Below are 24,270 nucleotides of genomic sequence, written 5' to 3'. Positions count from 1 at the left end.
AAAACCCACCTCCCGGAGCCTCAAACCCTCCTCCCGGCGTCCCAAAACCACCTCCCGGCATCCCCAAACCTCCCTCTAGAGCCCCAACCCTGTCCCTGGAGCCCCAAAACCACCTCCCAGTGTCCTCAACCCACCTCCCGGCGACCCCGATCCCTCCCCCTGGAGCCGATCCCTCCCCCGGCGACCCCGATCCCTCCCCCGGACCCCCGATCCCTCCCCCGTAGCCCCGATCCCTCCCCCGTAGCCCCGATCCCTCCCCGCCGCCTCCCTCCCTCCCTCCCTCCGCGCCGCCCGCCTCCATCTTGCGCCCCCCGCCCGCCCTCTCTCGCTCCTCCTGCCGGCAGGGGCCGCTGCCGCGGGCCGGGGCCGCCCGTGGCGGCGGGGGCGCCGCTCTCTCCGCCCGCCGGGCGCCGCGGAGGAGGCGGCGGCGGGGCAGCGCGGCGGCGGAGCGGGCCGAGGGCACGGCGAGAGGCGGCGCCGGCGGCGGGGCCGAGCCGGGAGGGCGAAGCCGCGGCCCCGCCGAGCCCGCCCCGGGGCCTGCGGGAGCAGCATGGCCGCCAGCCTGTGGATGGGGGACGTGAGTGTCCGGCCGGGACCCGCGCGGGGCTTTGTGCGGCGGGCGGAGGAGGAGGAGGAGGAGGAGGGAGGGCAGCCGGGGCTGCGGGCACTGCCGGGGGCTGGGGAGCACTGACGGGCTGACTGACTGACAGGCGGACGGACTGACGGACACACGCCGTCCCGCACGCTCGCACTGACTGACAGACTGACTGACACACGCAGTCCCGCACACTGGCACAGACTGACACAGTCCCGCACGCTCTGACTGACTGACTGACAGACTGACTGACTGACTGACAGACGGACACACGCTGTCCCGCACGCTCTCACTGACTGACTGACAAGCACAGTCCCGCACGCTCTCACTGACTGACAGACTGACAGACAGGCACATGCAGTCCTGCACACTCGCACTGACTGACTGACGGACACACGCAGTCCCGCAGGCTTGCACTGACAGACTGACAGGCACACGCGGTCCCGCACACTCGCACTGACAGACTGACAGACAGACACACTCAGTGCCGCACACTCGCACTGACTGACAGACAGACACACGCAGTCCCTCAAACTTGCACTGACTGACACAGCGACACTCGCACACTCCCTGACACTCGCACTGACTGACAGACACACGCAGTCTCTCACACTCGTACTGACTGGCACAGTGACACTCGCACACTCCCTGACACTTGCACGCTCCCTGACACCCACAGTGACACCCACAGTGACACCCTCGCACTGACACCCCCACACACAGGCACACACACTGACACGCTGACTGACACATGCACTCTGACACACACAGGCTTCCAAGCCAGCCACAGTCACGCACACGCTGCCAGGCACACACCAGCTCGCGCACACACACACACACACACCTGCCCCTGCTGACACACACCCGGAGGCACCTCACACACAGCCAGGCTCGTGGGCAGGCGCACACCCGCGCGGGGACCCTCGTGGCTTGCCTGCAGCTGTGGGCACAGGCACGCTCGTGGCACTTGACCAGTGTCACTCGCGCTGGTGTCAGGCACTTACATGCACTCACGCTGTCATGTTTGTGTTCTCGTAGGCACTGACACACTCACAAGCCTGTAGCTGACTTGCTGCTACACCTGTGTGCTCACGTGCTTCAGGGGACACGCTCACGGCACTGACACACTCACAGCTCTGCACTCATGTTCATGCTCCCATGCTTACCCGCACAAAGGGACACCTACAACCTCTCCACAGCGTCTTTTTCAGCCGCCTCTCTCACAAGCAGCCCACTGCTCTGTGGAACACAAACGTACGGACCCCAGCAGCCGCCGCCTGTTGCCTCTATGAGCCTGCCTTTCACGGGCACACACATACCACACGGCCCGTCCCTACGGAGTAGGGCTACCTCCAGCGACTTGCACGTGTAAAAGTCATTGGTGATTCACGCTCGCTCCTCAGCAGGGCATCTGCCAACTTTTGCACGTGCAAGGGCAGCACGGTCGCCTGTTGTCAGGTGCACACAGAGACCGCATGAGTCTGCACATTCCCTCGTGCACACGAGTGTAGGAAACACCCGGTACCTGACAGGCACACAGGCATGCTCCAGGGCTATCACCACAAGGCCATAGGTGTTTGTACTCACGCGGAGCTATTTGTATTTTCCCCACACCTCTTCACCTCTTCCACACCACCCGCGTGATGCCAGTGCGAACTCCATGCATGCACAATCCCTCTTTTCACTCGCAAACACGCAGCCACCGTACCCCCTGTTGCTTGTCCCACACGGTGCTGCCTGTCAGCACGTGCATCGCACACGATCCTAACTTCTGTTAGTTCTCTTCTTTACCGTGCCGCTTTGCGTTACACGGAGGCATCCTTTTAGAATCCTTAAGGTCGGAAAAGACCTTCAAGATCGTCTGGTCCAACCATCACCCTACCAGCAATCTCACCCACTAAACTGTGTCCCAGTCCCTTCGTCGTGTATTCAGTCCGAATTGCAGGGGCGTTTCGCACTTTTCAGCCACTTGCACCATCCGGACACCCGCACACACACACACACGGTGTCGTCATTCACACAGGACCACAGCCACATCACATCACAACACACACCGTGCTGCCTTCCCGCGTACACCCCACGGGCAGACCTGCCGCGGGCTGCGACTAGAGGACTCCCAGTGCTGCCCCACGGAGCTCCGCGGTTGCGCGAGGTTGGCACGGCTCTGCAAACCCCGACCCTAGCTCGATGGAGGCTGTGTTACCTGACGCACGCCACCCGTTCGTCATAGCACCCCGGGCTGCGCCACACCTGTGTACTGTCAGTGCTGGGCCAACCTCCGTTTGCATAGAGAGAAGGAGCTTGCCATCTCCTTACCCCCTGCTCCTGTGTAGTGAACGCTCAGTTTGTTGCTGTATGTCTCTGAGTGGCTTTTGTCCTTCTGTGAAAGCTCCCTGTTCTCTGAAATTCATGCTGTCTCTTGGGTTCCACTTTGCAGACTGTTGAGCCTGGTTCATGCATGCCTGCTGGTTTTGAGTGGCATCGACCCTCTTAAATGAGTCTTCTTTTTGAAGTGTAAGGGTAAAATACTTCTCAATAATGTTTTAACTGCTTAGGGTGACATTGACACATATATTCTCCTTTTTGTAGTTGCCCTGATCTAACTTACTTTTTTGCTTTTGTAGCTGGAGCCATATATGGATGAAAACTTTGTTTCAAGAGCCTTTGCCACCATGGGAGAGCTTGTACTGAGTGTAAAAATCATTCGAAACAGGTTGACAGGGTAACTCTTTCTGCTTGTTCTCAATTCGTTCTGCCGCTGCATCTCTACATTTGGATTGAACTGTTTGCCCTTTACGTGGCATCGCTGTGGTCCTGTCCGTACGAGCGTGATTTTCCCTTTCAGCTTTTCACCATTGCTGCCAACAATATGAGTGTATTGATGATAGCAATGGGGAGGAAGTTGCTGGCTCTTCGACCTCCCCATCAGTGAACCATCCTGCAGTGCTTCAGCACTCCTTCAGAATGGCACACGTATGGCATACAGTCCATCTGGGAGTTACGTGTTCTGGGCTGAAGACTTCAGTGACAAGTCTGTTAATCATTGCACTAGTGCAGCTACACGATGCTAGCAGAGCTGGGAAGTCTAACTTAGAAAGAGCCACGTGAAGACCTCCTGAGTTCATTTAGAATGGGTGACTGTACGCAGGATAACGTAGTCTTGTGTTTTTGTAAATGCCGCGATTTCGTTTTTCAGTCGCTTAAATTTGGGTGGGAAAAGTTATAGTCCGTGAAAGGAGGAAGTGGAATAACTGAGCAAAAGTATTTTCTGTGTCCTTATGTTGACCTGACTTACTGGTAAGTAGGGGCTATCACTTCAGTGAAGATCCAAGATTACTGTGCTAGATTCTGCTTGGTAGCTAACGTTTGTACTTTGAAAAGGAAATTGTTCTATATATTGCTGCTATAGCAAATTTCCTAGCAGTTATCTGAAAATATAGTAGTCCTCCTCAAATGTTTTAAATCTGAAATCCTTTTCTCTCCTCTCCTGTGTCTATGTTCAGAATTCCAGCAGGCTATTGCTTTGTAGAATTTGCAGATCTAGCTACTGCAGAGAAGTGTTTACACAAAATCAATGGAAAACCGCTTCCTGGTGCTACACCGGTAAGTAAATCAAATCAGCCAGTAGAAAAGCAAATTGTGAAGAAATAGAAGTAGAAACTGTATTTTGAATAATGATTACAGACAAGTAGTTAGCAAACTGGGATTGTTCTTTTCTTTAGACTTAAGTTAATGAACATAAAGCTATTATGTTCTTACTCAGATAATTATTGGAAAAATGTTAATTTTTGTTTGAATGTCTGGATAATACCCAGGTATAGAAATGTTGTGGTGTGTTTTTCTATTTCTGAGCCTTTCTACTGTTACCAAAGTTGGACTGATGAGAAACCAGAGAAGAACAAGGAAAAAATAGGTTGAGTATACGTACCACAGTCCTTCTGTCTCTCTCCATTTGTAGTTCCATATGCATTTTCTATAGTTTGCACGTTGTGATATATGCACAAGATGAACTTGCAAGTTTACGCTGAGTTTTGCGTAGCATTGATTTGCAAGAGAAAAGTGACTTTTAAGCCTTGCATTATTCTTGGCCCTTAGCAAAGAAAAGTTATTCAAACCTATTTACAGTGGAGAAATAGCTAGTCCGTTTTATAATTGCAATGCATAACAAATGTCTCGGGTACCTAAAAGCTAGGTAGTTAGGAAGAAGAGGAGGAATAGTCATAGAGGCTAATTTTAGGGTGTTGACTTGAACGTGTAGGATATTAAAATGGGATGGCTGACACAGCTGTCCGTTGTACCCACAGAATTTGGCTGCAGTAGCTGGGATGACTGGTTCATAAAGCAGCTCTAGAATCGCCTCTATTACAGTGTGATATATTAAGGTAAATGGACGTCTGTTTCAGAGCAGTTAATGCACTGAGTTGGAAACTGGGAAGTTTGGGTGGTGTTCCTTGAACTATTTGGTCAGCCTTCCTAAGAGGATGACATCCCCTGTCGAAAGGGGTAGATAAGAGGTCTGGAAGTCCTCTCCTGTCCCGTTTAATAACCCATATATTGCAAGTCAGAGGCCCTGACTAAGGGAAGCTGATCTTCCTAGATGCCTTCCGTAGTCACCAGAGAGAGAAAGAGAACAGCTCCTGTGAGAAGATAATAATTGAAGTTTGGTTTTGGAAATACTGGCATTTATCCCGAGTTTAATTCAAAATGTAGTGTTGTTTGGAGGGATGATTTCCATAATACATGGAGGGAATTACGGATGTCAGACAGAGCCCCAATGTAGGCAGCCTAAACCAGTGCTCTCAGCAGGCAACTGTCCAGCTCGTCTCTTGCGTTTAGATACTTTTTCTCTTGATTGCAGAAAACTGAATGTGGCTCACTCTTTTATTTATTTTTAAATCCTGAATCTGCCAAAGGAATAACAGAGAGCTGTGGCGCTCTTATCGTCTCTCTTTTACAGAATTAGTGTCCCCAGTTCCTGTAAGAGTGGAAATACTCTCAGTTTTCTCATTGATTTTACACCCAAAGTATTGCAGTGAAGAACTAGATCCAAAAAAAAGAAAAAAGATCAAAGTGTTTCAGAATGGAATCTCAATTTTATGTTAGGAAACTAAGCTTGTAAATGGTCCACAGAAAGAGTTGTGTACCACTGTGCACCAGTGAATGCAAGCATGCAAGGAACATGATTATAGCCTAGAGTTAAGTCTTTGCTCTATTTCCCAAGAATTATTTACACTATCTTTGAGGGAATACATCGCGCAAGGCACAGGAGCACTCTAGGCTCTCCACTGTACTAAACAAACATTCTGATCTCTAGGTTATGGACTCACAGTAGGCTTGCTTTCTTTGACCAAATTGAATTCTTTGATGCTATGCCACTGTGTAGTACAGAGGGATGTCTGCTTTGGAAGCCTGTTGGGAGATAGAAAAATGGTTTTGAAGCCCCTCATACTGACAAGGGAATCCCGCTTAGGTCTTCCACTGCCTGGGTGAGTTATGAAACCAGTATTCTTGTAAAGGGGTGCAACCCTTTGCTTCTTCCTCTGTCAGACATGTTTCGGAAGAAAATAGCAGTTACCATTGCACTCTGCAGTGAGCCTACTTGGGTCACTGTGTGCTGAGCATCACATAAGAGTGCCTCTGGGACTGAGACCCGCAGGATTTTGAGGTAGAAGATCTTCAGCTCCTTAGATCTTGGTCAAATTTAAATGTGAGGTGGGATGAAAGCTGGTAGGATGGGGGCTATGAGTTTCAGATGTGCCTGTGACACAAATCTAGGCTCCTGGGGAATGTTTGTTTTTTTAAAAAAAAAGGTCAAGTGCAAAGTTTAGGGAGGCCTCCACTATCAAACGACAGGTAAGTCTTTCAGATGACCCCCCCCTTTTTTTTTCCCCAAAAATAAGTGAGTGCATCATCCAGAGCAAAATATTTAGGCATTCTTCTAGAATCAGGGATTGATTCCATTTTCCAGTGTGGCAGATTCTGCTCTGTCAGTATCCTTGTAATTCACAAATGTCCAACTATATGTGATATCATTTCAGTTTAAGACCTTAAAATTAGAAGTCATTTAATGCTTGCTGTTAGTACCTCAGTTTTCTTTCCTCCCGTAAAGAAATAAAAATTTGATGCTATGTAAGGTCCACCTGTCTTTCACTAGCTTTATAAACTGTTGAAGTAAAGACAGTCCAAACCTCTTGGTGCAGGTTGTTTGCTGATTTTCATTATTATAGCTGGACTGAAGTAAAACAAAAATGTTGTTCTTGATACCTTAACTGACTGGCCTGACTGCACTGAACATCTGTTAGTATTAAATTTTTTAAAAAATTTGAAGTAAAGTTAGCTTATTGTATTTTTTCCTAATTGTTTGGATTCACATGGAAACATTTGAATGTATGGATTCATTTTTGCCTTGTTTCAGGCAAAGCGATTTAAATTGAATTATGCAACGTATGGAAAACAGCCCGATAACAGGTAAACACTCAATATTCAAATATTAGTTTTGCCTGTTTAATGTCTCCTTATCAATTACCTTGCAAAGAGTATTCAAAATATGTAAACCCACAAGTTCATCACTGCCGGACAAAATGTACAGCCAGCATATTTGGACAGGAGAGAATTCATGGGATGCATAGAACCGAGGCTTATACCATTTTGTCGAGCAGTGCCAGATAACTAAATCCCACAATTAATAATGTGGATTACATTAAACCGTCTTGGAACACACTATAAATACTTGTGATGCTGTAACATGCTGGCACCATATAATGCCATAAATGTGTTTGGCACCTGGATATAGATGCAGTGGTTTCACGCCACCTGGCTTAACTGGCTAGAGTACCACCGCAGTCAGCAGAGAGGGAGAGGCGCTCGGAGTTGCCCTCTGGAGGAGCCCATCTTTTTCCCTTGACAGTGAAAGGTGTGGAAGGAGGCGAATGGGCTAAATTAGGCTTCTGAAGTTGGGTGGTGTGAATACCTTTCATAGTGCCTGCCCAGAAACGCTTACACAGTTGAATTAATAACACAAGGAGATGTTCAGGCAGGTGTGTGCTAGGGTGAAAACAACACAGTCCTGCAATTTACAAGGGTAGTGTTAGTCATATCTCTGCAATTATATTTTTATTTTAGGTAATTATTTATGAATCTTTAAAAAAATAATAACTTTAGATTAGAATCAAGGCATTACAGATGGGGCAAAGAATGAGATTTACATCTGGTAACTAATTCTTGCGGTTCTGTTTGCTCTGGAAATAGTCGTGTGTAACAGATGGATAACACAACCTTTCTGGCTCCAGCAACTCGCTCCATGAGCCTTTAGCAGAGAGAGGTTAACTTAGATCACCTGTCAGTTTTATGCTTTATCTTTTGTGTGGCTCAGCTGGTTTGTCAGGATTGTCTTTTTAAATATTTAAACTTTTTAACATCAAAGTATCTAATTTATATACTAGAATTTAAGATCAGTATGTAGGAAATAGCAAATCTATAAACAATACAATGTTTCCTTGCAGTATTAGAAATTCATGTATGGTGCCCAGTTCAATATCCTCTGAGAACTAAAAAATGGAATTATCTTTAAATACAAAGCAATATCAAGTGGATGTCCTTTAATATCACTTCTCTCTGAAGTCAAATTCATAGGCTCAATGTTAGCTGTTGCTCAGCACACTGTGTGTGTGTGTGTGTGTGTGTATTTGTGCTTAAGAAGTTTTCTTTTGATTTCTTTAGTCCAGAATATTCCCTTTTCGTGGGAGATCTGACTCCTGATGTGGATGATGGCATGTTATATGAGTTTTTTGTTAAAGTTTATCCATCGTGTAGAGGTGGAAAAGTTGTTTTGGACCAGGCAGGAGTATCCAAGTAAGTTATGTTTTATTCCTTCTTTTCTTTCACTTCACATGCAGCAACAGGAAAGATGTAATGCAGCAAGGGAAAAATATTAGTTATGTAAGTTTAGTAGATCCCATACCTGCTAAAAATACAGTGTTCTTGGATACTCACTCTGCAGTGTTTGGGTTTTGGTAGGTCACCATGGCATATTGTCACTCTTCTGTCGTGCTCCTTGTGTGTTGGCAGTATGTTACTGCACTTCTGAAAATGCTGAAAAATGTCTAAGTGATCTATAAACACTGGCTCCTGGACTTGCAGATAGAATTTTGCTTTTGCAGTCTTTCGGCTGTTGAGTGTATATTCTTAGGGAAGCTTTACAGTTTTTTGTCTCTCACAGGGTAGGGCGAACAAAGCTATGATTCATTGTCATGTAGTTAGTAGCTGTATTGTTCGTCTTCACTGGAAATGTCTCATCAAAAACAGATGTCAAAGCCTTAGCTTTCTTAATCAAACATTTTCTAAAGAGCAGAAAATGAAACTCTTTTCTTAGAAGAGAGACCACTCCGTTGGTCCACCAGTTGGTCAGCATCCTTATTTTTCAAAACAGAACATGGCTTCAGTGACACACAGTATTCTGATCCAATGCCTAGGAGAGTGTTGTGGCTGTAGATCTCCCTCTGTCTCACGTAAGGGTTTCTCACTCTTTAGATGCATTGCTCTGAAGGAATGTCTGGAGGTGTCTTGTCCAACTTCCCACTCTGAGCAGGGCTGCTGCCAACACAAGATCAGGTCAGCCATGAATTGTGTAGCCTGGAAAATCTCCCAGGATGAGATAATGCAACTTGTCCGGGCAGCCTATTCCAGTGCTGCAACAGCTCTCTAGTAATGAAGTTCTCCCTTACGTCCAACCCGAACCTCCTGCAGAGCTGCTCTGTCACGCTCTGTGCTGTTACTGCCACCTCGCCTGAGACCAGCTGTGCCCAGGTGCCTCCTCCAGCTCCCGTTTTGCTGTACTTGCTGCAAAATAGGTGCTGGGTGATGGACGTTGGGCCAGTAGGTGGCTTTGGGAACAGTTCCTAGGTGCAGACCACAAGGAAAGGGGACCTGTGGTAGCTGGGGAAGGGACAGGGGTTTACATATTGCTGGGAAGAGCACAGCAGTCTCCCCTGGGCTGTTGCTGCCAGGGCTTTGTTGTGACTTGTGCAGTTACTCAAAGCTGAGGCAATGCAGGTGTCAGTGTGGTGCGAGAGAGGATCTTGGGGTTTGTGGACGTGCCTGGTGAAGCCCAGGCCCTTCCAGGCTCAGGAAGGCTCCTCCCAGCACCTCCCGTCCAGGCAAGAGAGAACCTTGGAGCCTGATGCTGCAGTACTCTGCCTGTTGCCTTGCTTTATGCCATGGGTGCAGGCTGGGGGTCTTCTCTTAACTTCTGGGACAGGACAGAATGTCTGCCAGGGAGGTCCTGACCTCATAGAAATGACTCGTTGTTGGGGTTATTTTTGGCAGGGGATTTGTGTTTTGTTTTGTTTTTTTTTTTGTTTTTTTTTTACAAAATCTGGTTTAGCCACTGATATGGAAAAAAAATAAGCATCCCCAAATGTTGGAAGAATGGCTCTCTGCCTTGCTGCACCCAGCCACCTGTGCACTACATCTGACTCTCCATCCGTCTCTAGTTTGGAACTGGCAACATTCATGGTTTCACTTAAACACTCCTGGTCCCGTCTGAAAGGCTACGGGAGTTTTTGTAGCAGCTTAGAAACGTACACAATGTTGTGTGTGAACACCTAAATTTGACTTAAATATTGATTTACACTGGTTTAATTCACCACAGTGCTTTCAGAGAGGGCAAGTTAAACTAAGACAACCAATTTTAAACAGAATGGGTACCCATGTAGAGCTTTGCTCTTGCTTAATTACCTAGTTTGTATATAGACAGGTCTGAGCTTTGATTTGGGGAGCTTCTGTGTATGGGGAGCACACATATACACACGCACATATGTATATATAAATATATACTCGGACTCGTATGTGTAGCTTGCTGTGCAAGACGTTGCATTTTCTGGGGCACTGACTGCTCTGTAATAGCTTCCAGTGTGGCCGTACTATGAATGCTAGGTGATGCCACTTTCAGAATTTGTGTGTGTGTTATTTTGCATGTAATTGTTCCCACAGAATAGATAATACGCTGTAAATTTACACCCTCGCTTACGGCTCGTTCTTTTCCCCGGGTAGACAAGCCCTTTCCCTCCCAACCTCCTTCCTTCACCTAGATGGATTCCTCTTTCCCTCCCACACCTAAGTCTTTGATCTTTCTGCTGCGTGAGGCGGCCCATCCCATCCTGGGATCCTGGCACTGCCCTCTTGGATGCTGTTGTGTTACTTCTGACTCACTACAGCATCAAATCCCACGCAAAGGACTTTTGGGGTTGGGGGGAATTAATGATTTTTCTCTGGCTAATGTACACTCTGCTCGGTGCTGCAGGGAAGCATCGCTGCAGAGGTGAGGGCATGCTGGCTGCACGTTACCCTGCTCAAGTTGTGCTGTCAGCAGGTTTTAGCAAGTTGATGTTAAGAGCTTGTTTTCAGGTCCACTGTTGAGAACGCTGATGGGATCGTGTGGTTGTTGGGAATGACAGAAAGCCTGTTTGAGTAGTTTTGTGTTGAAAAAAGGACTTGATTAGAAAGTGCATCTCGGTCAATCCTATGGAAAAACAAAGTTTTCCTTCATAGTGGGGCAGTTTTAGGTACGGCGATGATGCCTATGTCTTGTCAATCCTGTGCTGACTTGCAACCGTTTAGATTATCGGTGTCCTCCCAATATAGATTTTGAGGCTTTGCTACTGTCTGTTCACGCATTTCAACACGTCTTGTGTCAGCTCACTTCAAGTTCCCCAGAATCCACTGGCACAAGATTTAGTTTACTTTTCTGAAGCTCTTGAAAGTGCTCCCGAAGTTCAGACATGTGTCAAACATTCTGCAAACAATGCAAAACAACTGGAACAGGGAATCATTTAATCTCTCCTAAAAGCCCTAGCCCAAGTGTTTCATTTGCTGTGTTTTTCAAAACCGATTTAGATTTCACTGTAAATATTATAAAACAAGCAGCGTGGCTTTTTTTGCTGTTGCTTGATACAAATTATTCCGTATCTCTGCAGAGGTTACGGGTTTGTGAAATTCACGGATGAACTGGAACAGAAAAGAGCGCTGACAGAGTGTCAAGGAGCCGTGGGGTTGGGCTCTAAACCTGTACGCTTGAGTGTGGCTATACCAAAAGCGTGAGTATAAGAGCAGCCAGATGTCATATTTAAGAGCAGTATCTTATGAAAACACGTGCATTTTTTAATAACTTTTAGTGATTTGGGTGCGTATCCTGGATGTTTCCATCACAAAGTGAAGGAATACACACAAATATAATAAACTAGCTAGAGTATCAGAATGCGGAGGAATCAAAAAAATTATAACGTTAGATCAAGACTGAACATTTTACACTATTTTTAATTATATACATTATTAAATGCGCACACATACACACACTGTATTTAAATGTGATTATTTTTAAAGTATATGTTCCTTTGCATTAAATTGAAATAATCTAAATCTGCTTACTGACTTCTGGATAGCAAAGCTCAATTACCTTGCTAATTCTATTACAATGTCTACTGATTTTGGGGCAGGGATTAACTTTTTTTTCTGTGTTTGTTCAGAACCTGATACAATGAGATCCTGGTCTGACTTGGGGCTCGTAGCACTAGGGTAATACGAATAATAGTAATTGCTCCCTATTTGAATAATATTTAGATTTTCAGTGACCTCAGAAGTCTTGGGGGGATAAGGAAGGGAAAAGGGAATGTACTGTGGTAAGAAGACTGATGTTTCCCTCTTCCTACTTCTCACTGATTTCATCATTAGATAAAGCTTTGCGTGTGACATTCTCATTTGCAAGGTACATTTGTCATCTCATTATTTCGAATCCTGATAATCAGGTGGGATTCCCAATTTCTTGGGACCGCTGCCTCTTTATGGCAAGGAATGAGAATTTTAGTTAGCTCACAGGCTGTTAAACAGATACATTTATAATTACTCGTAGTCCTTTTTACTTATGAGCTCTTTAAACTATTTGCGTTGAAGACCATCCAATTCAGTGAGAATGGGGACAACCCGTTGTTGCTTAGGCTTTGTGACAGTGGCAGAAGGTTTTGGACCATTCTCACCAAAAGAAACCCCAGTTCTTTTGCAAGGCTCTAAGTCTTTAGCTCTTCATGTAAAGCAAGACTCAGTATCTCGTCTCAGGAGGCTGCAGAGTAGTACTTCTCATTTGTCAGAAAGAAAAAGGGACCCAAGAATCTGGATCATGGCTCAGGATATTCTAAGCTGAGACCTGTAGTCCCAAACTCTTCCCTTCCCAAAGCCAGGAGGTGATACTGAATTACTCATAAAGAATGAAAGCAGTGTTTATTTTATTAATGAAGATGAATATGAATACAGGAAAGGGGGTTAAATAGAAACCACTTCTTTCTTTCTGCACACGTATGCAAATGATAAAAATTACCACAATAAATAGTGAATATATTGTAAAGACTGAAATTTGCATGCTAGAATAAACCCTCTGTACCTTAAGCTATTTCACTTCTGCTTTTTCGTAATTGCTCTGCATTATTTGTAACTTATTCCCGCTTTGTTTTTTTTCAAGTAATCGTGTGAAACCAATGGAGTACAATCAGATGTACAGCTATAATTATAACCAATATTACCAACAATATCACAACTACTACGCCCAGTGGGGCTACGACCAGAACACGGGCAGTTACAGCTACAGCTACCCCCAGTACGGCTACACGCAGAGCACAATGCAGGTAGGACAGGGCAAAGCGCTCACTCTGCAGTGATCTGTCAGCACAAAACAGCTTTCTAAACTCTAATGGGCACATGTTACCTTCAAGCTCTTCTGTTTTCATATAGCTACTTGATGAGGAAGCAAAACCGTTCAGAAGACCCTGGCCTGCACTGTTGTCATGTGTAGGGGTTGTTCCTAGGACTGGGTGGGTAAAAAGGTCTGTGGGGCATAAGGGGGCTCTAAATACGGTTGTCATGGTAGAAGGTTTTTCTTGATACGGGCAGTCAGACAGCCAGTGCTGAGACTGACTTCTGGGATCCTTCACAGGCCTTGGTTTAGAGGATAAAACAGATCAAGACAGCCACCCACTGCACCACAGGAATTTCAATAACTGCTGCCTCTGTTAGAAGTTTAGTGTGGGATCTCCCCCTGGAGCCTTCTGGGAGTGGATCGGAGGGCTTGTGCGTGAAGAATTGTGTTGTAATCAGTCAGTTATAAAAGTCAGTGTATGACAGTAGTAATCAACAGGTGATGTTTGTTTTTTAAAAAAATAGTATCTGCTGTCCTAAGGGCTTTTTTTTGTCTTTGCAGTCATATGAAGAAGTTGGTGAGGATGCATTGGAAGGTATGTTTCCTGAATTCTTTACTGAAGTTGTGTATTTTCTTTGCACTGATTGCAGATGGAGAGTCTTTCTCAAATTGGCCCCTAAATTCAATGTATAATATACCTTTGTCTTTGAGTAAATTGGAGGTCTGAGAAAATTTGCTGGTCCCTATCACCTGGCTTGTATCCTTATTTTACAGTTGCTATTCTTAGTCTAGACCTTGTCAGGGCTGAAACGAATTGACTTCACTAGCATTGAGACCAGTTGTGGTTTAGTGTTCACATCTCCTTTGCCCTGAAAATACAGATATTAGTCTTCTACAATATACAAGATTTTATCCCTTTTTTATTTTCTGGTAGGCTACAAAAACAATGTAGTTATTCTGTTTTTCTGTAGATTCTTGTTATTTAGAGTCCAGGATACTTAAACTGTGCTTATTGTTTTAAAAAGAAATAATATCAGTTAGCATACTGGTAAAATATTTGTTTTAGCAGTCATTAGTTGAAATGAACCACTAAAACATCGTGGTTTTAAACATACATATGAGCTGTTTTCATTTATTCATGCAAGAAATACTTATTTCGTACTCGTAATTCCAAATTTCGGTCTTGAATGGAATATGCACTATACAGTGTATCTTACTGTTCTCTTAAAAACAAAAAACGAAAAATGGTAAAAGTAGAAAGCAGCTAGATCCTGTGTATGATCTGCGGCTATAAGCAATGATGTCAATGAGAAAGCCCTCGCTGGCTTTTCAAAGCATTACACGAGAGCTTTCCTTTTTGCTGAAACTAATACACCAGTGCTGGAATTAGAATATCTCTGGGGTGTCTTTTGCTCGTTGATTAAATTTCCTATGTACTAATATGTTGAAATTTGTAGGAAGCTGAAATAATGTTTTGCCAGTGCATCACTCTGTTCTTAATTGTGTTTCCCTGTGATGTGTTGCAACATGATATAGCTGAAACCAAACATGTTTACAAGCATTTTATTCCAGATGTGCTTTGTAGTTTTTCCATTCAGTTGGCTAGTTTCTTTGCACTCTGGTACTTGCTTACTGACCGAAGTGACTGTGCTAGTTTGGTAACCTAGCCTTTAGATTGTGGGTGTTGTTAGGTGAGCCTTAAATCCTACAGGTTGTTTGGGTAATGCAATGAGTCAGTTTTTGCAAAATGTTGAGTATACATTGGTAGCAGCAGAATCGTACCCACTGGGTCGCTCTCCTGCCCCGAAACGCTTTACAGACAATTCTTCCAGCTGTAAAACAGGGCACATGTTCATGCTTAATTCACTGGCTGTCACTGGCACTTCTTTGGTTACTGACTGTGAAATGCTTTGAGATGTTCGAGGCTTTGGCAGATGAGCTCTGGTGACTCTTGTTGCAGCAGCGTAAGACGCTACCGTCCCCAGCCATCCACTCTGACCCCGTAGCGGAGGGAGCAGAAGGGAACGTGTGCCTGCGCCTCCGCTGCTCCACTTTGCAGTCCCGTGCCTTAGTGCCAACCCACCTTCTTTGGCAGTTTAAGTGGCTACACTGGGCTGCGAGGTGCAGGTATGCGTTCTCTCTGTTGGCTCTGCTAGGGGGGCAGTCACCACTGACAAGAGGGACATACCTGCACCTAGTTAGCTCTTATCCCGTTGCGCAAAGGTTTACCAGGGCTGTTCTAGTCAGGTTCATGACGGGGTGAGCGATGGGAATGCTCTGGGACTCCCTCCACATTTTTTTTCATAAAACTAACATATTTATGGGGTGGGGGGTTTTTCTAACGCATTTGGCATGTGACCTGTTTGTCTGTCTTTCTTCCTTCAGACCCGACGCCTCAGTTGGACGTCCACGAAGCAAATAAACAGTTTATGGAACAGAGCGAAGAGCTCTACGATGCCTTGATGGACTGTCATTGGCAGCCTTTGGACACTGTCTCGTCAGAGATTCCAGCCATGTTATAGCCTCGTTGCTGAGGCACTGTCTGTGTGACAAACCCGCCAGTGCGCTCCGGACTGTTAACGCTGCACCTGGATCCTGCAGTAGTGAGGGGTGGCCCTTTGTGCACCCAGGTCTGTTACTCGAAGTACAGGAGGCCTGTGGCGTTTCCTGTACGACATGAGTGTCGTAGGAGCATCATGGTAACTTTGATTCATGGTGAAAGTTAGAACTGCAGCAGTTTTATTCCTTTTGTCTTGAAGTGAACTCGTAATACTTCTTGTAATTTATAAACTTTCAACAAGATGGCACAGGGGAAAGACTCTACTCCAACGTACAATAAAAAAGTTGGTCTTTTAAGTAAAATTACACTCTGCATTTTGGTTCGTGCCCCCCTTTCTGTTTTGATGCCCATTTAACTGTCTTTAGTCATTTGATCCGACTCTCATAAATGTGTTTGTTTATTTTTTGAAGAGTCACTGTCAGATACCGCTAAAATGTCTCAGAAGCTTTCTAGTGACTGGGTAAGGTTGCTGTAAACTGAGTATGGGAAAGAACTGTGTAGATGAAAGTTTGTGTTCTGCTTAATCTAAGCTGTGATCTTGAGCTAGCGAGTTTATAGCTTGGTGTTCTTAAGCAATCTGCCTGAAGAGCATTTTGGAAAGGAAAGACAGAAAGGAGTTTTATAACTACTACAGACCGATGCCTTCCACCAGGTGGTCTCTAGCGTGTTTGGCCTGCCTCTCCACCTATGTGTGAGGAAATAATTCCTCACCAGTCAAGCAGTTTAAAACACTTTTGCCAACAACCTTGTTTAAATGTTATTCTGTGTATCATGCCTTTTTCATTGTGGACAGGCGTTGATGGTCTCGTGATGATGTTAAGGTTTCACAGCGTCTTCCACTGTCTTGTCAGAGTGTATACGGTGAAACTGAAGATCTTGCAGCAAAAACGGGTCAGAGCAATCTATATTTTGTGCAACAAATTGTTGCTAACTTGGAAAGCATTTTTCTACTGGATGTTGTATAAGCTGGATGGACTAGCAATATATTTAAGCTAATATTATGTTGCGTTAGAGGTGACAGCGAAACTGATAGCACTTATGTACGTGTTATAAGCCCTTTTCAGGCTTTTGTGCCTTAAACTCTTTGAGAAACAGGAACAGATAAACTACCTGTAATAAATGCCTATCCAAGAAATAGTTTGGTAACTGAAATTGCTACTGCAAAGCATTAAGTTGCCTCCCTCCCCATGTTGATGCAGAGATTTGCCACAAAATTTAAATACTTTCATAAAACCTACTTCTACTACGCCTTTGTTTGTGTCCATAATTATGATATATTTGTCGGTCTGTGGTCTTTTTATCAACTGCAATGGTAAACGTACCGTGAATATGAGGGTGATGGTAACGTACGCTGGATTAAGCAAACTTCTGAACAAGTGCTAAGAGGACTGCTGGACCCCCGCGTTCTCACCAGCTGTGAATTTTTTTCCTCCTGCTATGCTTTTGACTGCTGTGGGCTGTTAACAGTGTCCTAACCTTGAGTTACTCTGAATTTAAGGAAATGAATGTTCCCGGTGCAGTGTTTCAAAGGCAGCGGAGAGGTGGAAGAGAGCAGAGCGCTTTTTTCTTCGGATGTAGCTGGTTGGCGGTGCTGAGCACTGAGCAAAATGATGCCCCTCTTCTTGGAAAGCGTCTGCTCAATAGAGTGGCGTTCTGGAGGTGATGTAAAGAAGGTTTTTGTGTTCTGCAGTTACATGGTTTCTAGATCGTTCTGTTACTGTGCTACAGGAGTGCTACTCTGTGTGCCCTTCATTCTCTTTTTGACCTGCTGTTCTCTATCCCCCCAAACTTTAGCTTTTATAAAGCAGCCCTCCTCATTCGCTGCAGGAGGTGGCCTGAAGCCACGATTACTTTATCAATAGAAATCTGTGTTGCTGTTGTGTGGCTGGCCAGTGTTGCTGTCCTGTTTAATACTCCCTAATGGATGGATAAGCCACATCCATCTAAGCTTCATGAACTACGCTGCTGCCAGACAGCTGTCACAGACCTGATATTTGCAGGACGTGGAGGATGAAGGGAAGCAGCACTGTCTAAAGGACAGTGGGACAGGTTATCACAGAGTAGCACCCCTCACAGACAGTGACCCTGAGGCAAAATCATTTTGCTGTCTTCTAGTTTTGTCACAGAAAGAAAGTTGGTAGTGGTCTGATCCGTCGTTAGTGGCATCCCAAGCTTCCAGGATAGCTCTGATACACAGACCCTCGGGCCCCTATGGGGAGAACAATTTGGGAGTACAGAGGCCAACAGAGATTACCCACTGAGGCCTCTTTCAGGGTGCTACAGGGCTCAAAACAGCTCGTGCATTTCCTTTTAGGAAGGAGGTTGATGGGAGTGTTTGGGCCGCGTTCCCTTAATGCGTGAGGCCGATCCCTCTCTGCTGGCTGAGGAAGGGAAGGGCAGCCCCCAGCAACAGGGAAGGGGGTCAGGAAAAGCCCAGGGCATTAGGAGAGGAAATCGAATTCTTACAGCTGTCCGTCAAAGCTGGGAATTACCCTGAAGAGACAGGGGTAGAATCGAACTGCTCCCCCACCCAGGGAATTGGGGTGAGTGAGACAGGAGGCAGTTTCCTCTCCCTACCTTGTTACGGATGGGAGAGGTGCAGCACCAGGCTGGTGAGATGAGAAAGCATCCTCCCTCGCGTTACTTTGTAGGCGTGGAGTTTTAATCATCCCTGCCAGTCTTTTGGGGTTGTTTGTGAATCTCAGCCAACGTTCTGTTGAGCTGGTAATCTCTCTGCACTTTTTTTTCGTGTGTCACTTATTCATCTTAATGTTCATTTTCAGCTCCTGGCCACTATTGCAGCACCTGGAGCGCAGAGGAGACTTTTATGTGGAGCTACAAAACAGCCAGTCACCTGGACGTGTAGGGTTTGTTTTGGAATCCAAGTTAAACAGAGTGTGGGATTCTGTTTCTTGTGGATGGCCACAGGAAAAGCCCTGATTAATTACCATTCGGTATAATGCAAGATGAAAGATGAGGACTCCACGTAGTAAGGTAAATTCTGCTTTTATCTTTGTGTGCTGAAGGCAAGGAATCCGAGGCAGATGATAGCACAGCTCACTGAGATTATGCAATTCTTGTAAATTACATCAAAATCTGTGATTTAGATTCTGAAGCATTCTACCTTTCAGCGTGCAGCATTTAGTCACAAAAATGACTTAAACATTCTTATGACATTGCTTGGCTGAGCTGTGATGATCCAGTGTAGATTATTCTTTAAATTGCAGGGGCTCTTGGATGACAATTTGAGTCACGGAGACTGGAAAAAGTTCAGCCAGCTGTGGAGCTGCACAGAGGTGGGTGTTACTCCTGTCGGGCATTGGGTGGCGATTGCCAAACCATAAGCTGCCAGGCTTGCAGGGTATCCTGTTGCAATTACCGTGTGGTTAATTAAAAGCCAGCATCAGGGATGGCCTGGGGGAAATTCTGACCGGCTTCCAGTGGTGTGAAGGCGAGGGGCGTGAAACCTCTTGGTTAACAAGCATGTACAAGTTACGGGGTCTGACCAGGCACCTGCAGTGATGTTTTCTCTGTGCCTGCCTCGGGAAGATCCTTGTTATTTGGACCAGTTTCAGGAGACAGGTTCATGTCGCGCACTCTGCCAAGAAGTGCTGAGCACCTTTCGGATTCTTCGGAATCCCTTTTGAGAAATGGAGGTGTTTTACTCTGATCTTGAAGTGCTGTTGGTTTCCTTGTTACTGGCTTGCTAATCCCCAGCTTCTGCTAAATGAGATCAGAGAGGAATTTTTACCTTCCAGACTAGCAGTCTCCCAGTGCCGCTTGTAAACCATACTGGATACTCCAGTTTCTGGATTTAACTTGGGATTTACTTAGACACGAAATTAATTTTATGACAGGATGGGCTGCACGTTTTAAATGCAATAGCTGCATTTGAAAACGGATAGAACTAGCTCAGAAAAAAAGTCACTGACAAAGCTTTCTTTATCTTTTTGGTTGTTCAGAACATTTCTTCAGTAGATACCTCCTTTTTTCACCAAGTTTTACTGCTCTTTTCTTTCTTAGCAGTCATTTCCCAGTCCAGATGGTTTTAACAGGTGCAGTAAGTGTTGCAAGGGGGGCTTTGAGGGTACTGCTTGGTAGGTGCTCCATTTCTCTCAGCCAGCATCATGCTGCTGCTGCAGAATAGCCAGGGTCAAAGCAATGGTAGATAAAGCAGTTAAAATGCTGCAGATTGAGAGCTGTGCCTGGCCAGGGCTTGTCTTGTCCCTCTGCGTTCAGAACCAGCAAGCCAACTGCACCAGTACTTTGTGCTTGCTTTTTCACAGAGAGCTTCCCTGCGGGTTACTCTGCTCCCAGGTGTCCAGTGAAGGAGCTGCAGCCTCTTCCAGCATCTGCTCTCCCCCTGCAGGTTGATGCAAGGCTCCAGACCACAAGTGGAGGTTCCGTCGGGGCCGTGCTGACCGTACAGGCGAGCACTGCAGCAGGATTTTCACTGCTCTGCTTTGTTCCTCCATCTGTCTTTGTGCTCAGACTGTGATGAGCTGAGGTCTACTGAGCGATGTCTGGATTCCATACTGATCTTTGGGGATTTTCCCCATTTACTTCCCAAACACTTGATGTTTACCAATGTTGTCTTTTTTTTCTTTTTTTTTTTTTGCTACGATGAACTCCCAGTTTCTCTCATGTCTTAGGATTTGGGTGGGGAGTTTCTAGCTTCAGTTTTTGTGAGCTGTTGTCCCCAGATGAATTTGGGCCCCCAGGGAACGCCTTGTGACTTAGCAGAACAGCTGCAGGGGCTGTGGACGATGGGGCCACCTGCTCGTAACCTGTCCCAGCAGCTTTGACAAGGACTGTTTTTAGAAGAGCTTGCTCATGGAAGGTTTGGGGCTCATTTCCAGACTTCTGCTTTAAATGGGTGCCAGGCTTATTTTGGCAGTAGTCTGGCATGTTTGTGGTGCGGGGTTACCAGTTGGAAAGGGCGATGTGAATTTCCGACCTGTGAATTTTGCTCAGAGCAGGTTAAAAACCTAACTATTGTTCTCTGTCATCTTTTTTTGCGCTTTCTCCAGGGCTCAGGGGCAGGACGCAAAGCTTTAAGATCCAGCTTTTCGGCCGGATTTCTCGTGGTGGTTGTGCCTTCAGCATCAGTATCAGCAGAAACTTGAGCAGTCCCTTCCAATCAGTTGGTAGGTGCTCTCATTTTAAATCCTTTCCACTAATTACAGATTACGAGCCAGGAACATGACAGAGGGATTGTCTTGGCAGACAGACTTCTGCTTCCAAGAACCTTTTCTTCCATTCCCCGAGGGTGGGGTGTGCCCCCTGCCTTCCAGAGAGATGGAGCAGGAGAAATACAGCGGCTGCCTTCACCTTTCAACGAGCAGCCCCTGACACACGCCTCGCGGGGCGGAGGAGGCAGAAATTTGTCGTGTCAGTGCCAGGGAGATGGGGGGTCGTGTAGGAGGCGGGTGGCACAGCACAGCTCGCCCCCTGTGCAAGTTAAGGGGTTGCAAACACAGGTCCTGCCGCGCTGGGGTGAGGTTTCCCCCTTCCTTCCCGGCTGCTGGCGGTGGCGGGCACGTTGATTTGGGGGAGCAGCATGGCCTGTCATGGCGGCCGGGGGGGGGGGGGGGGGCTGCCCGGACTACAATTCCCAGAAGGCGCAGCGGCAGGGCCTGGCCGCAGCAGCCAATCAGCGCCCGCGCTCTCTCCCTATAAAAGACCCGCGGCCGCCCGCCTCCAGCCTCTCTTTGTAATGGCGGCCAGGTGTGAAGGCTGCGGCCCGGGCGCCATCCGCCGCCATCCGCCCGCTCCCGGCGCCTTCCCTCCGTCCGGCCCCGTCGCATCGGTGCCTCGGGGGCTCGGCTACCGGGCGGCGGCAGCTGGGGGCGCTCGGATGGCGGGCAGCGCGGCTGCAGGGTGACATGGCCGCCTCCCTGCCCCTGGGTGAGGTAAAAACCGGGGCGGGGAGGAGGGGGGGGGGGTGGGGGGCTGGAGCCTGGCCGGCCCTATCGAAGCTGCCTCTGCCTCGGTGCTGTGGCAGATGCAGTCAAAAAGGAGCCCAGAGCCACCCGTTTTCCTCGACGGTCGCCGAGCAGCTGGAGCCTCCGTAGCTGCCCAGCAACATTAGAGGGAAATACAAGGCCTGAGCGGGAGGGAGGACCCGGAGGGGCGCTCCAGGGGCCTCGCTGCGAGGGGGAAGGGGAGGCGTGGGGGGTGTTGCTGCTGTTCTGCTGCTTTAAAATGTCCTTTTCTTTTCCATAAGAAACTACCTGGAGTTCAAGACTGCTGCAGTCCCCAGCGTCGTCCCGGTGTGGGAGGTGGCCCCGCAGCACCAGGCAGGTGAGCGGTGTGAGCATACCCTGCAGGCTGCCATCAGTGCTGGGAGTGGGGCTTGCTGCCTCCTTTCCTCAGGGCAGCAGTACTCCGCAGCCCTCCGCTTGCAGGTATTTCTGAAGGCGGTTCCTGTTCCAGGCGCTACAGATCCCCTGTAGGAGGATCCTTGGATCCCCTGCAGGGGAGGATTTCCCCCTGGTGGGCCTGTTAAAATATTCCCTCCAGTCGTTAAGATCTGTGAACTCCCCTTATTTCCTGCTCTTACCAAAATCATGTTTAGTTGGGGTAGAAGGAGGATTTCTCTAGCATCCTTTGGCCCTAGTGGCAGAACTGAGAATCAAATTTGATCAAAAGCCAGTAGATGACTTTGCTTCTGATGCATCTGCCCCTTTTTTCTCCAGCTATAGCAGGCTTTGCCAAAACAGGTCGGTTTTTACCTCCTGTGCATGTTAATCCAAGAGCTGTGGCTCTGAAATAGCTGCAGGTCTCCAACAACATGCGAGAGCAAGAGGAAGGTCTTTGACTGCTGGGCCTCTTCTGCCTGTTGCTGTCACTCGCCCCTCCTATATCTTTTCAGACGTTTTTGAGGGGGCTTCCCCCTCACTGGGGCTTCGGTCTGTGGGCTGGCTGTGTCAGCGGCGCGTGCTCACGAAGAGGCGTCTGCAGCCCGTTGCTGACTCGGGGTGTTGTTGCAATGTGTTTCAGGGTTCCTTGGTGTTTGCGAGCTCGCTCAGCTGATGGCCTGCCTGCCGGGATGGACTCGAGGTGAGAGCGTGTGCCTTGTCAGAGCTCGGCAGCCTGTCCCTCCATATCCCTTTCCCATCGGATCTGAATACCGGTCTTGTGGTCAAAAAAGGAGGAAAAGGAAAAATTCAAACTGGTCTTGGCCTTTTTGCTGGTACATCCCAGCTCTGAGAGGGGCCAGTTTGATGACAGTCCGTGTCAGCTTGTTCCCCTGGCGGGGGCTGGGGTGGGAATGGAAGTCAGGAGACTGAGGAAACGTGTCTGGCGTAGAGACCAGAGATGCAGTGAGGGTTTCTGGGCTGGTGTTTACTGGGGCTGGATTTGGAGCATTGATTCTCTGCACGCAGCAGCCTACCAACTTCAGGCGCCCACCTGGTTCCATTGTCTCTTTCAGGAATTACTCCCGTAGTGGAAGAGGCTGGAGCTCGTGAGCCCCTCTCCCCCATGACGGGAATCAGTTTGCTGAAGGCCGAAATCACGAGGAAAGTGTGAAGTGGATTGGGTGAGTGTCTTTGTGAGTGGTCAGCAGACGTTGGGTGGTTTTGAGGGGGATCTTGACAGTGCTGGCCGAGGGGCAGCTCGGCCTGGCTGCGAGGTGGCCGCCTGTGCTGGAGGCGGCAGCCTGCTGGGGCTCTGCAGGAGGGAACGATCAGATTCGTTAGTACGGTCTGTAATTGGGTGGCCTGATTCCTTCAGGGCAGAGTCCCTGTGAGATGAGCTGTCTGTTTCTCCGTCACCATTCCTCTGAGCATGGCCTGGTCGGTGATGATGCCTTTGTTGGGAGACTGCTGGATGAATCCTGCGGATATGGGGCTGAGGCCAGGCTCCAGCAGGAACTGGAACCCCCGTGCGCTGTGTCAGGCTGAGCTTCGTTCTGACCGGGCGTTCTCTTCCCTCCCCAGGTGTATGTGGAGCTGAGAGAAGAGAAGGTTTCAGTCTCAGTATCCTACTCCCAAAGCAGCCGCGGTTGTGTGTAACGGGACCCTGGCTCCTCGGTGAGCTGTGAGCTCCCCCAGGTGGGAGAGCTGCTGCTGTGCACCAGCTGCTGAGCACCGCAGGCAGCGGGAACCTCCCGGGTTCTGGGTGCTGCTGAAGCTTCCGTTCGTGTGCTCACTGTGGAAGACTGATCCCTTCCAGGGAGTTTTCGCAGAAAAAGAGCTTTGGGGGGAGGGTCTGGAATATTTGAAATACTTAAAATACGTGAATATTTGAGGATGTGTGGAATATTGGGAGGGGTGAATAAAGGCGATCACTTGAAGCTCTTGCTCTGTCTCCTGTGTTTGTGTCCGGGGTTTGTGACGCCTGCTGGGTGCCCTTAACCCCGTGTGGTGCTGGGGAGCACGAGTCTGGGGTCCTCAGAACACCTCTGGGTGGAGAAGGTGAAGGCCCGGG

The 24,270-nt window shown here is 47.5% G+C and overlaps 1 protein-coding gene across 2 annotated transcripts; it reads left to right on the top strand.

The window, feature by feature from the left end:
* Window positions 1-391: 391 nt before the first annotated feature.
* Window positions 392-24,138, top strand: TRNAU1AP (tRNA selenocysteine 1 associated protein 1). 2 transcript variants are annotated; one of them, XM_080566648.1, is made up of 18 exons: window positions 392-577; window positions 3,220-3,317; window positions 4,099-4,198; window positions 7,011-7,063; window positions 8,315-8,446; window positions 11,569-11,688; window positions 13,104-13,266; window positions 13,839-13,872; window positions 15,663-16,297; window positions 17,336-17,496; window positions 18,621-18,831; window positions 19,065-19,133; window positions 20,207-20,344; window positions 20,868-20,984; window positions 22,064-22,140; window positions 22,840-22,899; window positions 23,273-23,380; window positions 23,781-24,138. In XM_080566648.1, the coding sequence occupies exons 1-9, from the start codon at window positions 551-553 to the stop codon at window positions 15,797-15,799; spliced, it is 864 nt and encodes a 287-aa protein (XP_080422774.1). In that variant the 5' UTR covers window positions 392-550; the 3' UTR covers window positions 15,800-16,297; window positions 17,336-17,496; window positions 18,621-18,831; window positions 19,065-19,133; window positions 20,207-20,344; window positions 20,868-20,984; window positions 22,064-22,140; window positions 22,840-22,899; window positions 23,273-23,380; window positions 23,781-24,138. The 2 variants fall into 2 exon arrangements, with proteins under 2 accessions (XP_080422774.1, XP_080422773.1); XM_080566647.1 differs by having other exon boundaries at window positions 15,663-17,496; window positions 20,124-20,984; window positions 23,273-23,399; window positions 23,805-24,138.
* The last annotated feature ends 132 nt before the right edge of the window (window positions 24,139-24,270 follow it).

Source organism: Anser brachyrhynchus (genome assembly GCF_964034855.1).
Source record: "Anser brachyrhynchus genome assembly, chromosome: 24".
NCBI classification, from domain to species: Eukaryota; Metazoa; Chordata; class Aves; order Anseriformes; family Anatidae; genus Anser; species Anser brachyrhynchus.
The sequence above is the reverse complement of the archived record's forward strand: the minus strand, read 5'-3'. Positions and strand labels throughout refer to the sequence as shown.

Coding starts and splice junctions, on each gene's coding strand:
- TRNAU1AP (XM_080566648.1), top strand. CDS start 551: ATGGCCGCCAGCCTGTGGATGGGGGAC. Junction 3,318..4,098: donor ATTCGAAACAGGTTGACAGG/GTAACTCTTTCT, acceptor GTCTATGTTCAG/AATTCCAGCAGGCTATTGCT. Junction 11,689..13,103: donor AGTGTGGCTATACCAAAAGC/GTGAGTATAAGA, acceptor TTTTTTTTCAAG/TAATCGTGTGAAACCAATGG.